The following is a 13,445-nucleotide window of genomic DNA, read 5'->3' as shown; positions in this document are numbered from 1 at the left end:
CTTTCCCAGAAAACATCTAAAACGGCGTACACAGAAATGTAAACAATAAAATGAATTAATAAATAAATCATTAAAAAAATGAAACAAATGTTATAACAATGATGGGAAATGAAGAGCTTGGAAAAGAAAAACAGCTCATGATTGAAAGCACAGCAACTACCGCTAGTGTTTACTGATGATGTGACTGCTCACAGAAACAGAACCATTAAATCTGAAGAGTCCAGGTCTATGATCTCTGCTCGGTTCACCAAAGGCTGCGAAACTGATTGTGCCTCAATACAAACAGATAGTAACCCAATGTTACAGCTCCATAATCCAAACTACATCTTATCACTGATATATATGCATATACATTTTTTAAAATGACCTTTTGTGATTCCCATTGCGTTTCCACCAGGTATTATATTTAAACTCTTTTTACATTTTCTTCTCATTCCTGTTAATGTGCTGTGTCCATGTAAGCTTTACATCAAAGTGCACTCCTAAAAATTCCAATGACATGCAGATAGATGAAGCAATCTTTGCTTATATGTTTCCTTTTTACATACATGATTTTGTTTTATTTTCTATGGAGAGCTGAAATCCTCATGTAGTAGCCCATATCTGTACCTACTTCACTGCTTCTTGCAGCTGCTTTTAAACAGTCTGCACACTTCTTCCTCTCTTCTTCCTGATGAGTGTATCATCTGCAAAAGCTGACTTTCCTATATGCCTGAAGGGATTTGATCAAAGATATATTTAGGGGTAAGAAAACACTTAAAGACAAAGCTTACTTTTATATTCAGCAGTACTACAATCCCATTGCTAGATGGCGCCATCTGACAAACCAAACCCAGCAGCACATTGTGGAGAAACCTACTCTTAAAAATAAAAGAAGTCCTGCAGCGGAGCTTAATGATAGTCTTTGATGCTTAGACAGGTTTATGTGCAGAATTTGTGGTTTAATCATGAAAAGTGGGATTATAGCTTGAAGTGAGTTCATATGAGAGGCAGCAAGTTGTGAGAAAGAGTCTGTGAGGGCAGAGGTCAGATGAGGACAAGAGAAACAGAAATAACAGAAAGTCTTAAAATCCAACATTATATTTAAATTTTTATATGTAAATACATAATATTCAGTCGTAGACCTTCGGTTTAGACAATAATACTTAAATATTGATCTTTATTTGTTTTTATACATAAAAAAATTCAACATTTCTGATTTTAGGAATTGATCGTTTCCTTATTTTATCATTGCAGCAACATTGCAGAAAGAGAAGAACACACAGCTATTCCAGCTGATTTTGCTGGAATAGGTTTCCTGATGAATTTGTGGTGGATGAATAATTGTATCTGGATTACTTGGGGAAGTTATTTGTATATGAATGTAAACACGAGCATAATTTAAATTACTTTTAAAATGGATTTAGTAAGAATGTGATTAAATATAAATAACTTCAGAAAATATGTGATAACAGCTGTGAAGCAAATAGACGGCCTACAGTGAGGTAGTGGTTGAAGACGAGGCCCACAGACTACACACCACTGGCTCTTTGTTTCTGAGGTCATTCTGCCTGATAGGTTTCACTTTCGAGAGAAAACCTTAGTTCCCTTTTTTTGCCTGGTTACTGTTAAGATGCAGCCAGCTTTGAATTCCTATTGGTCAGAGAGGAGCTACTGCGCATGCGGCAGTTTTATTTTGAGTGTGGCGGAGTCTAAACAACAAACAGACATTTTTTCCTTCTTTGTTACAGTCAGGTGTATTAACACCACCCACTGAATTCTGCTGCTGACTCACATCTCAAAAATCCAAATCTTATAAATGAGAGCGAGAGAGAGATAAATATATTGGATATTGTGGCAAATCCTACTCAAAAAACAAATAAAAAATATCAGACGAGGACAAGAGAAACAGAACTAGTAAAAAGTCTTAAAATCCACAAACATACAACTTTGTTTTTATATTCCAAATGTATAATATTATGTCTGTAACCCTTGGATTCAGGCAATAATACTTAAATATTGTGGTTTTATGTGTTTTCATACATAGTTCTACATTGCTAAAGTTTTTCTGATGTTAATCATTATTAGCTTCATTTCTTTATCATTGCAGCAATGTTGCAAAACCAGGAAGACAAAAAGCCTTGACTACCTGGCGCTTAAATTAGATAACAGCCTCTTTGTTTGTGTGCCAACGCTTGCAAATCAAACCAGATCCAGCTTCATAAACACAAAAACAAAACCTAACAGAGTCATCACGTGGTTTCTCAGAACAGCACAGATGGAGTGCTGTTTGAGTCCAGTGGTGGCGCTCTAACACCGTGAATGATCAGATTTGCTGAAGTTTTCCGCTGGAGCTTCAACTTATGTCATTTCTTTGTTTGCAAGTCACAGCCCAGAAGAGCACCAGCTGGGTGTGTCACAGTGACAACACACACCAGCATGTATCTGTGTGAGGGTGATGCTGTGTGAATCTAAGTTTAGGAAGGTAACAAAGAAACACAAACTCATGCTTCAGAAGGGTGTTGTGTTTTTATAACCTCTCAAAATAAAAACAGGAAATGCATCAGAGCTCTGTCTGATTTTAGGTGGATTCCTTTGTTCTGGTTTGAAAACAATATGCTTCTTCCCACTTTAAAGACAGGAGAAATTAAAGAATGACAGAAGCTGTAAGTTTACATATGCAGGCAAATGAAAAGATAAAGAGGCAAATCTCAAATTTAAAAGATGTGATGTTGCTGGAAGCTAAATGAGATCACTGACTTTGTTCATTTGTTCTTTGACATTTCACATTCTCTGAATTCATTTGAAAAACCTGCTCATTTTCTCTACATAATTAAAGCTCTAGTTCATCATCATCATGTTATAATGCTGAAAACAGCCTCTGTAATCTGGTTAAACTGGTTACTTTGCTGCTTTTCTGAGATAAAATATGAGAATCTCTGAATATTGGACACCTTTACTCTGACTGCTTTCTCCTCACATTGCAGCATTTAGTGTCTAACCTTACCCAAAGTTATTAAGTGTATACGTTTTTCATCACTACGTGTTTTTCTCTGGTCTGTCTATCCCAATATTTTAGAAATAAAATCTTTTCTTTTTTGCTTTGGTTTTTATATTTGACAGCTTTGTTGACTTTTCTAGACTTTAAATCATATTATAAGCTCATGAAATACAACAGTTACAAGAACATGACACCTCTGAGTATGTTCTAGTTAAAGAGTCAGCAGTATCTGATCTTGACCTCTTCTCATGTTTTCAGTGTGCAGGCTTTCATGTCACAAACTCTCAGGTTACACAGAGGTGGTGACCCCTGTGGTTGGCCAAGCTTTAAACTGCTGAACCGTATTTGATGGACCTCAACCACATAACGCAGTATTAATACTGCTTACAAATCAATAACCTCTTACAACTTAATTTGACTTGACCCTATAGTCCAAAAATGTGCATTTTAGGTTAACTGGTGATTAAATGAAGCATAGGTGTGGATGTGAGAGTGTATGGTTGCTCTTTCTCTCTCTCTGGGCGAGACCTGTTAGAGTGTACCTTATCTCTTGTCCCAAATCAGGTGGAAAAGGTTGCAAGCTAAATTTGTGGGTGGATGAATAATTGTATCTGGATTACTCTGGGAACTCAAAGTTAATTGCATAGTTGTGTAAACATGAGCATAACTACTTTTAAAATGGCATTAGTAAGAATATGATTAAGTACAAATAACTCCAGAAAATATGTGATAACAGCTGTGACACAAATATACATGATTGGTATGTGTCTTTAATCATTACGTCACTTTAGGTCTCTGATCAAAATCACAGATTAGGCGCTACTAGCTCTTTGTTTCTGTCATTCTCCACTTTCCAAAATAAATTAGTAAATAAATAAACCTCGGTTCTCTCATTTTGCCTGGTTACTGGTGAGGCGCATCCAGCTTTGAATTCCTATTGGTCAGAGAGGAGTCACTGCACGTGCGGACTCAGAGGCTGTAGTTTCATTTTGTGGCAAAATTCAAACAATAAACGGTTGTATTAATTTTTTCTTCTTATACTGCGAGTATTGAATTGAAAATGAGGACGTTTATGATGCTGCTTCTTTACTGGACAGCGTCTGTGTCTGCAGGTAAGCTTCATAAAAATGAAACTGTTCTTTAGAGATAGTGTTGCTCTCAGGTGGCTCAGGTGTTACTGTAAACAGACTCGCGGCTTGCATATATTCAAGAGTCAAGGTTTATTTTTATTTCGCAGGGTTGTTGTTGTTGTTTTTAACAGAAATACACATGCTTCAACAAGATGTTGCTTCTCACCAGCATCTACAGTACAATGATCAGTAAAACAAATAAAATACAGCGATAACAAATCTAAAATAAGGATAAATAGCAATGAAGCAGCAGATTGCAGAGACTCTGAGCAAACTCCAGTGTAAATAATCAGATTGATTCAGCTAGCAGCAGTCCTCTCACAGAGAGGGATTAAATTAGGTCAGATTAAGTGTGTGTTTATGGTTTGTAAAGGGAGGGGCCAAAGTACATTTATCAGTCCCACAGTTTGTGCAAAGAAGCCTTCCAGCATCCTGCTGGTTCTGCAGCTGATGCTCCGTCTCCTCTTTCCAGATGCTGGAGGGAAAACAGGCTGTGAGAGGGCTGGTTTGGGTCCCTGGTGTTTGTAGCTGTTTGCAGAAAGCCTACAAACAGCTACAAACATCAAAACCTAAATGAGTGATGGTTTACAAATTACTTTTTGTGGAAATTAAATTTCTAATTGTAGAAGAAGAAAATTTTAAGCTGCTCATAATGTTTTATGGTGTAAGGTATAGAAGTGTAATATTAGCAAAAAGGGAAAGAAACAGTTGTAATCTGCACAATATTTAAAAAAAAAATCAAAAATCAAAAATCAAAATGACCCACAAACACCAGTTTTTACAAAACAAATTGTAAAAGTTTTTAAAATAAGATGATCAGAAAAGATAAAACATTGATTCATATTTTTTTTTGTATTTATAGAGGAGACACTATAGTTTTTTTATTTTGAAAATATGCTGATTTTTAAAGCCGTGTCTCACTACATTAAACATTTCTTACAGTGAAGCACTCTCTGAAGTATTTCTACACTGCTTCCTCTCAAGTCCCAAACTTCCCAGAGTTTGTGGTTGTTGGGATGGTTGATGAAGTTCAGATGGTTCAGTTTGACAGCAACACCATGAAAGCTGTGCCCAAACAGGACTGGATGAACAGAAATATAGATGAGCAGTACTGGGAGAGAGAGACTGGGGGCTTTGTAAGTGCCCAGCAGGTGTTCAAAGCCAACATTGAAATCGCAAAGCAGCGCTTCAACCAAACTGGAGGTTTGTTCATGTTTTATTGTATTTTTTACTGATATTTGCTGTTAATGTTTTCAGCATTTATTTTAGTCATAAACAGATTTGCATACATACACTTTAAAAATACTTCATTCAGATTAAAGATTTAAATACAGGATGACTCACGATGAATGTAAAGGGCAGATGGAGGGCAGCTAGTGAATCAGGAAGTGCAGAGGATGAGTAAAGAAGACGTGAGGGCAGCTGTAAGAGGATGAAGAGTGAAAAGGCAGTTTGTCCAGATCACATCCCTGTGGAGTTATGGGGATGTTTAGGAGAGACAGCAGTGGACTTTTTAACCAGACTGCTTAACGTCTGGGGAACTGGGAAGCGGCAGTATGGCTTCATGCTGAGAAAGAGCATCACAGACGTGATGTTTCTTTCAGTGTTGATGGAAAAGTTTAGAGGAGGTCAGAAGGTGTTGCAAAGAAAGCACATGATAAGTTGTCAAAAGATGAACTGTGGTGCTGCATGAGAAACTCAAGGATGACAGAGAAGTATGTGAGGGTGGTGCAGGACATGTATCTGGACAGTGGTGTGTGTGGTTGGAGTGACAGTTGGGTTCAAGGTGGGGGTGGGATTACATCATGGATCTGCTCTGAGCCCCCTCATGTTTGTAATGGGGATGGGCAGGTTAACAGATGAGGTCAGACTGAAGTCTCCATGGACTATGATGTTTCCAGAAGGTATTGTGATCTCTAGTGAGAGCAGGGAGCAGGTGGAAGGGGTGGGGTTATACGCTGGTGAGAAGAGAAATGAAAATCAGTAGAAGCAACACAGAGTGCATGTGTGTGAATGACAGGGAGAACAGTGTTACAGAGAGGATGCAAGAAGCAGAAACAGTGATGATTATTAATTTAAATGCCTGGGTCAACCATCCAAAGTAGCAGGCAGAGCACAACAGAAGTGCAGGGTGTGATCTGTTGCATAAAGACAGAAGCAAGACTGAAAGGGAAGGTTTACAAGAGGGTATTGAGACCTGCTGCGATGCATGGTGTGGAGATGAAGGCACCGAGTTGGAGGTAACAGAGCTGAGGATGATTTTATTGGGAGTGACCAAGTGGCAAGACTGAGATGGTTTGGATGTTGAATGTGGAGCTGAGAAGAGAAAGACCTTGGAGGAAGTTCATGGATGTAGAGAAGGAGGATCTGCTGTGGCGACCCTTAAAGAGAGTGACCGTGGGTGAGTGCTGAGTGTTTGTATATGTGTGCATGAGGGTGGGAATGCATGTTTGTGTCTGTGTGTGCCTGTTTGTCTGTGTCTATATGTCAGGTCGGGTCTTAGACTCCACCTCTCTGGGAACTCCCAGGCCCTCCAAGGCCTATCTCCCCTCACCACACTCCCTGCCGGTGATTGATGCCCTCAGGGGTCGGTGCATTGGTGGTTCTTGGTGTCCGGGGCTGGGCACTCAGGTATGTACCAGCTCGCTCCCGGTGGCTACCTGGCGGGGCCTGGCCAAAAAAAAATAAAAAAAAAAAATAAAAAGAGAGTGACCGAAAGAGTAAGAAGAAATGAAGAATTGTGAAGTCAAATGATGTTTTTCTCTTTCATTAAAATTTTGAAAACAGTATTTGTACTGAGCTCACATCTTACATAGCTTGTCTTTAAGGATATTTATCATTATGTTTATTGTAACCAGTTGTAGCAACTCACTGCTGAACAGGCTTCTCTGTCCTGAAACCCTCCTTCTGTGGAAGCTGTGTTGAATCAGGTCAGGTGTTTTAGTCTCTGTTGACTTGTGTCTCTGTGTTTATATGTTGGATCTCACTCTGGTTCACTGTCGTCTTCGTCTCTGTTCTTCTTTCAGGTGTTCACATTGTCCAGCGGATGTACGGCTGCGAATGGGACAATGTGACGAATGAGGTGGACGGATATGAGCAGTTTGGTTATGATGGAGAAGACTTCATAATATTTGACCTGCAGACAGAGACGTGGGTCGCTCCTAAACAACAGGCTGTGGTGACCAAACACAAGTGGGACAGTAACAAAGCTTTTATAACCAGTGTGAAGAACTATTACACTCAGATTTGTCCTGAGTGGCTGAAGAAGTATCTGAACTATGGGAGGAGCTCTTTAATGAGAACAGGTATCACATGACCAGACTTAGTGTGATAATTTACCTCATTTTTATTAAGTAATACAACTATTTTATGACCAACATAGTTAAGTTCAGTGTATTTTCTCTCTTCCTCTGTCTGCTAATCTCGTGTGTTTTTTTAAACAATAATCAAAATGTAATTTATTCGTTAAATTTCAAAACCATCCCTTCAGCCTTTTACAATGTGTTTCGCGCTCCCTTCAAATATTTTCCTTATTTCTTTATTTTTATATTACAGAGTCTTTATTTGACTCTGTAATATCCTTCACATGGTACTATATGTACATTAATATGTGTTAGCATGCTGTTAATACAGAAACTGTGACCTGTGTGTCGCTTTACTCTCCAGTTCTTCCCTCAGTGTCTCTCCTCCAGAAGTCTTCCTCCTCTGCCATCAGCTGCCACGCTACAGGTTTCTATCCTGACAGAGCCGAGATGATGTGGAGGAAAGATGGAGAGGAGACTCATGAGGGTGTGGAGATAGGAGAGATCCTCACCAACAATGATGGGACCTTCCAGATGAGTGTTAACCTGGATCTGAGATCTGTTGCAGCTGAAGACTGGAGGAGGTACGACTGTGTGTTTCAGTTCTCTGGTATAAATGAAAACATCACCACCACACTGGATAAAACAGCCATCAGGACAAATGAAGGTAAGAAAATTATCAGAAATGATGAAGATGTGTTGTTTGTATTGTTTTGTGTTTGAGCTGATGGGTGTCATAAAATATTGACTTTATTTTCAAAATCTAATTTTACTCATTTTATAGCCCAGAATGGACCTCCTGTATGAACTCATGATATATAAACAGTCTAAAACAGAAAAAAACCCACAAACACAAATAATTTTTATATATAATAAACTAATCAATCATGGTTTGCAGTTGTAGCACTGACACTTTAAATGTTTGGATTTAATATAATATTAGTTTAGTATTAGTATAAGTCAAAGAAGTTAAAGACATTAAGGACACAAATTTCAGTTTTGTCTTTCTCTTTATTTTCATTCAACATTTTTTGTTAATCATTGAACAAAAATTTTAGTGGTTTTTTTTTTGCAAAACAATATTTAAAATTAATAAATCAGTTGTTTACTGTTCTTCTTCGTTTTTTTTTTCCGTTTGTTTGTTTTTAGCCTCGACAGAAGTGCCCAGCATCACGATCAGCCCCAGCTCCAGCCCCACTGCCGTCCCCATCAGCGTACCCATTGTCACTGCTGCTCTTGTTCTTGCTGGTGTTGCACTAATCGGATTCATTATTTACAAAAAGAAAACTGGTGAGTGAACCAAAGTGATGAATTCAGTATTTTTAGTGTTTTTCCAGGTTGCACATTAAAACAAGCTTCAGGTCCTGGTACAGCAATGATGCTTAAAGCCCCAGAGTGATGAGACTGTAACAGTATTATCACAGTGAGAGAAGGAACCAATAGTAAATAAAGTAAAAGGTAAAGTAACATAGAGAGCTTTGTAAACCAGTTTGAGTTAGTGGTGTAGGGATCAGTGTTCCTGTATTTACAGCTATGATCACTGACATGTGATTCTTTCTTTTATTTACAGCTAAACCTTCTAAACCTTGTAAGTAAAATTCCCATGTAGACATTTTGAGCTGAAACCTGTTCACATTAAAATCTGTTTCACTGAATGTGAATTAGAGACTAAAATTAAATGCATGGAAACAAGGCAGTATGTTGGAAATTAACAACAGCATCACCACAGAGCAGCTCAGCTGGTTGCTGAAGTTCTTATGTTTTGATTTTGTCTGTCTGGTCTGATTTTTGTAGACATGAAGACTTCACCTGAAGATGATCCTGAAAGGAGCCCTTCAGGTGTGTCTGTGCTTGGATTGGAGGATTTGTTTGCATCCTCATAAAAATAGTAACGTAGTGGCTTTATTTTTTACATTTTCTAAATATGAAAGCAGAAGGTTAGATATTCAGACCATGTGTTCATAGTCAGTTATAATAGTTGCTGTTTATAGTTACACAGCACTAAACAGAACAAAATAATTAAAGCATCAGTACTAAAAACAGGTACCTTGGAAACATAGACGGCCCTGTCTCTGTTCAGTATGTTCAGTAATATTCTACAGTAACAAACTAAATCTGTGTATCACTGCAGGTCCTGTTACTTTAATCTGTTTGTCTGCAAATGCTCATCCGTCTCTTAGCTTCAACGTTTCCCTGAACTCCTCAGGATCTTCATTTATTCTGTTCTCTGTCATTTTTCACCACCACACATCCTCATTCTTCTTCTTCTTCTTCCTGGATGTTGCATAATAAACTTTTCTCCATGTTCACTAACTGAGATTTCTGTAGTGCTCACATAATTATATTTTATAAGCACTGCAAAATTTTCTGACCTACACAATGAAACAGTGCTCACATATGTTAAAAAGTTAAATATTCTAGTGACAGAAACAGAACCATAAACCCTCTTGCAACTGAGAAAACTTTCTCCTCGTGCCTGCGTTTGTGTTCATGCTGTTTGTATTAAACACTATCATCAACATCAACAGATCATATTATTTTTTTAGTTGAACATAATCATTTTGTATTTTTCCTCCTCAGATTCAAAACCTTCTTCAGACATAACCATTAAAACTGAGCTGATGACAAGTAAGTACAGGCTCTATGTGACACACAGTCTTAATCTTTGTGTGGTACTGCAGGTTTTTACTCATGGAGTTTTATACTTATTATTATCAGAAATGTTTTTTATTAAAAACATTTCTGAACTGTTCAGCTGGTCTGACTCACCAGCTGTAGATTCCATCACCATCATATCACACGTTTCTTCTCCTACAGTCGATTGTTTTCGGGTTACTGTTTTGAAATGCTCATATCCAAACAGAACAACATCCTCAGAGGGAGCAACATACATGCTGAACATGGCAACCACTCGCAAAGATCTAGATATAACAAACTAGACATTTTTATGCTCTTTCTTATCTTAGTAAGAACCAGTCGCTTCCACTAAAACCTCATATATGAAGAATAATGAGGCCATCTAACAGATTATACTGAGGAACAAGTAACTAGTTAAACTGTATCACTAGTGACATGATAGACGAGGAAAGTTTGTGTGGAGATGGTCATGACCATGTGTTTGTGTGACAGCTCTTCCATCATCTTGAGTTTTTGACCTGAATGTTTTTTTCTTTAGAGTAATTCTGACAAAGAGTGAAATCTGCAACAAAGGTAAGTGACGTCTCTGAACACATCACATGTGCCACATCTTTGTGTTGTACTGAATGCATTTAAAGAAATCCTTCATTTTTCACAATGACTGCATTTGCTGATGCATGAAGAATTTTTCATTCACTCCTCGTTAATGAAAGCTGAATCTTTCTCTGAACAGGAGACACTTTGATCAGGTGGACTAACTTCACTTGATGAGGATTCTGCATCACTGAACTCCTGAGAAAACATTTCTACTGTAATGGACATTTTTTTTTCCAGCCAGGACAGGCTGGCTGGGGGGGCTGTAGCTCAGGAGGTAGAGCAGGTCACCTACTGATCGCAAGGTTGGTGGTTCGATTCCAGGCTCTTCCAGTCTGCATGCCAAGTATCCTTGGGCAAGATACTAACCCCAAGTTGCTCTCTGATGCATCCATCGGAGTGTGACTGTAGTTAGAAAAGCACTAAGTACAGATAAAGTGCTTTTGAGAATCGGTGTGATTGGGTGAATGTGGCTTGTTGTATAGAGTGCTTTGAGTACTCTGGGAGAGTAGAAAAGTGCTATATAAGAATCAGTCCATTTACAACTTGTGACTGAAACATACACAACAAACAACACAAAGGAATCAAATTTTTACTTTTATGTCACAGGAAAAAAAGAGAATTACTATTTTCTGTGAGAAAAAATACTTTTTAGCCAAACTAACTTTATTTATAAAGTGCTTTAAAACAGCAAGTCCTGAACAAAGTGCTTAAAATTGAGAACAGAATAAAAATGAAAAAATAAAATAATTAATTCATTAATAACAACAACAACAACAATTATAATAATATTAACAATAATTATAACATAACAATAACATAAACACATAAAAATAAAACTACATAAATAAAAACACTGAAAAAAACATAAAAAACAATTTAAATTTTTTAAGTATAATTTTATACTGCAGGTCTCTTTTATGCAATAATAAGTAAAGATGGTCCTGAAGAAGAAAAACGACATCTGTAGGAATTATGTGTTTATTTTCCTCAGTGTTGGGTCTGAGTGTGTATTAACATTATGCAGTTTTAATGCTGCTTTGCTACAGCAGTTAGTTCTGCCTGTTTGATTTTAGTTTAACTCTGGATGACTTTCCTGACACAACCTCAAACGGTATTTGTGTTTTCAGCTGGAATTGAACCATCAACCTTTTACTGACAAGGTCAGAATGCTAACCACTGCACCTTTGCAGGCATCGTGATCTAAGGTCAATAAGTTGAAAATATCAGTTCTGTGATTTGCTGTGCTTTGAACTAACTGCAGATCAGTTCATTTACAGTCACTTTACAATCACAGTTTTTTTTATGAGCATCAACATGAGGTGTCTTGAAATACTGAGTTTAAGATTTATAAAAGTTGTCATAAATAATTTGTTTCATCTTTAATAAAAATATGAATACGCTGATGAAAGCTATAATTAAGGTATTGCAAAGAAAAGCTGTACTCTATTATTGCCATTTCTATGTTTTGTTCAAACCCTGGTACATGTGACAGTGATGAACAGTCATGACTTTAATGGTAACTGTATCATATATACTACACAGAAATGTATGTGTATATTTTATTACTGTTTGTTCTGTTAGATGGTCAATGCAGCTGCCAAAAATCAGGTTTACATTGTGTGTGTGTGCCTCATGTGGGATTTATTGTAAAGATTACAGCTGACCTGAAACATGTTGGATGTTTCAGGTCAGCTGTGTTTTGATCTACAGAATCAGGGGAAAGAGTCTTTGTTCTGTTAGACTACTGCACTGTTTCTACACTTGAACATCGAAATAAAAGTTTAACGTTGTGGTCGTGCATAATGTCGATTATTCAGAGTGTGGAGAGGAGAGTACAATAACATGAGTGAACAGAATCTTTGTGAATATGAGTCATGTTCCAACCTGACACCACAAATATTGAATTACTGAGTATGTAAAGGTGGGTGCATCACTACTTTCAGCCAAGGAGATGATGTACTTTATAATTTTAGTTTGTTAAAGATTTCTGTTCCAATTCTGGATGAATTGGGCTTCAGATCCAAGTGACAGTAGGTCAAAATGATGTTACCTGTCAGTGTCCAGCATCAGTCTGTATTCACTTTGAATATTACTATAAACGTATATGGATGAGTTTATATCTTTTATTCACTGTAACGTTTAACTTTTGAGAGAGCAGGATGAAGACAGTAGAGAGCAAAAAGAAACAGAGTGGACATGTGGTCAAATTCACCGAACAGCATAAAGTTGTAGCTTCAGTATAAAGCAGTGTGTTATACTGTTATCAATTATGGATCATAAACCTGCCCTTATCATAATAATAATAATAATCTTATCTTAATTGTTCTAAGATGATATTTTTGTTATTTTCTTGTTCCTAGTTGAGTGAGGATGATGCAGAGAGAGAGGACAGAGAGGTTGTATAAGAACAGGAAGACTGAGGGAGCAGACAGCGAAGGCAGCTGAAAAACAAAATTAGTTTTTTTATGTATTTCATGGAGACTTTGTTTTCCAGTAGCACACGTAAAACATGCCAGTGGACATTCTGAACAAGGGATATTGGTTTGAATAGCAGCATTTTACAGGATTCACTCCAAACATGGCTGAACAGGATGGCTGCCACTACAACGATGTGACAGAGTACAAATCAGTTCTCCACGTATAAAACTGGAGTACATGATGCCCTGTACTGTGTTTGCATGATAAAGGGAGGGTTCGATGAATTCAGAAATATTAATACGAAACAACTCTATTACCAGTTTGCTTCACGCACTGGTCTGTGGAGTGGCAGCGTGATTTTCCAGTGTCTGATTTTCCAGT

The 13,445-nt window shown here is 37.5% G+C and overlaps 1 protein-coding gene across 1 annotated transcript; it reads left to right on the top strand.

Moving 5' to 3' along the window:
• Nucleotides 1-3,936: 3,936 nt before the first annotated feature.
• LOC146682545 (class I histocompatibility antigen, F10 alpha chain-like) lies at nucleotides 3,937-10,518 on the top strand. Its single transcript, XM_085446227.1, has 9 exons — nucleotides 3,937-4,092; nucleotides 5,053-5,313; nucleotides 7,137-7,415; nucleotides 7,777-8,079; nucleotides 8,562-8,702; nucleotides 8,983-9,000; nucleotides 9,207-9,251; nucleotides 9,993-10,040; nucleotides 10,276-10,518. The coding sequence occupies exons 1-9, from the start codon at nucleotides 4,041-4,043 to the stop codon at nucleotides 10,308-10,310; spliced, it is 1,182 nt and encodes a 393-aa protein (XP_085302353.1). The 5' UTR covers nucleotides 3,937-4,040; the 3' UTR covers nucleotides 10,311-10,518.
• Nucleotides 10,519-13,445: the final 2,927 nt, after the last annotated feature.

This window comes from Copadichromis virginalis, linkage group LG22 (assembly GCF_057382275.1).
Source record: "Copadichromis virginalis isolate Kocher_CV1m ecotype Utaka linkage group LG22, C_Virginalis_male_GT1.1, whole genome shotgun sequence".
Taxonomy (NCBI): Eukaryota; Metazoa; Chordata; class Actinopteri; order Cichliformes; family Cichlidae; genus Copadichromis; species Copadichromis virginalis.
The sequence above is the reverse complement of the archived record's forward strand: the minus strand, read 5'-3'. Positions and strand labels throughout refer to the sequence as shown.

Coding starts and splice junctions, on each gene's coding strand:
- LOC146682545 (XM_085446227.1), top strand. CDS start 4,041: ATGAGGACGTTTATGATGCTGCTTCTTTACTGGACAGCGTCTGTGTCT. Junction 7,416..7,776: donor GAGCTCTTTAATGAGAACAG/GTATCACATGAC, acceptor TTTACTCTCCAG/TTCTTCCCTCAGTGTCTCTC. Junction 10,041..10,275: donor TAAAACTGAGCTGATGACAA/GTAAGTACAGGC, acceptor ATATCCAAACAG/AACAACATCCTCAGAGGGAG.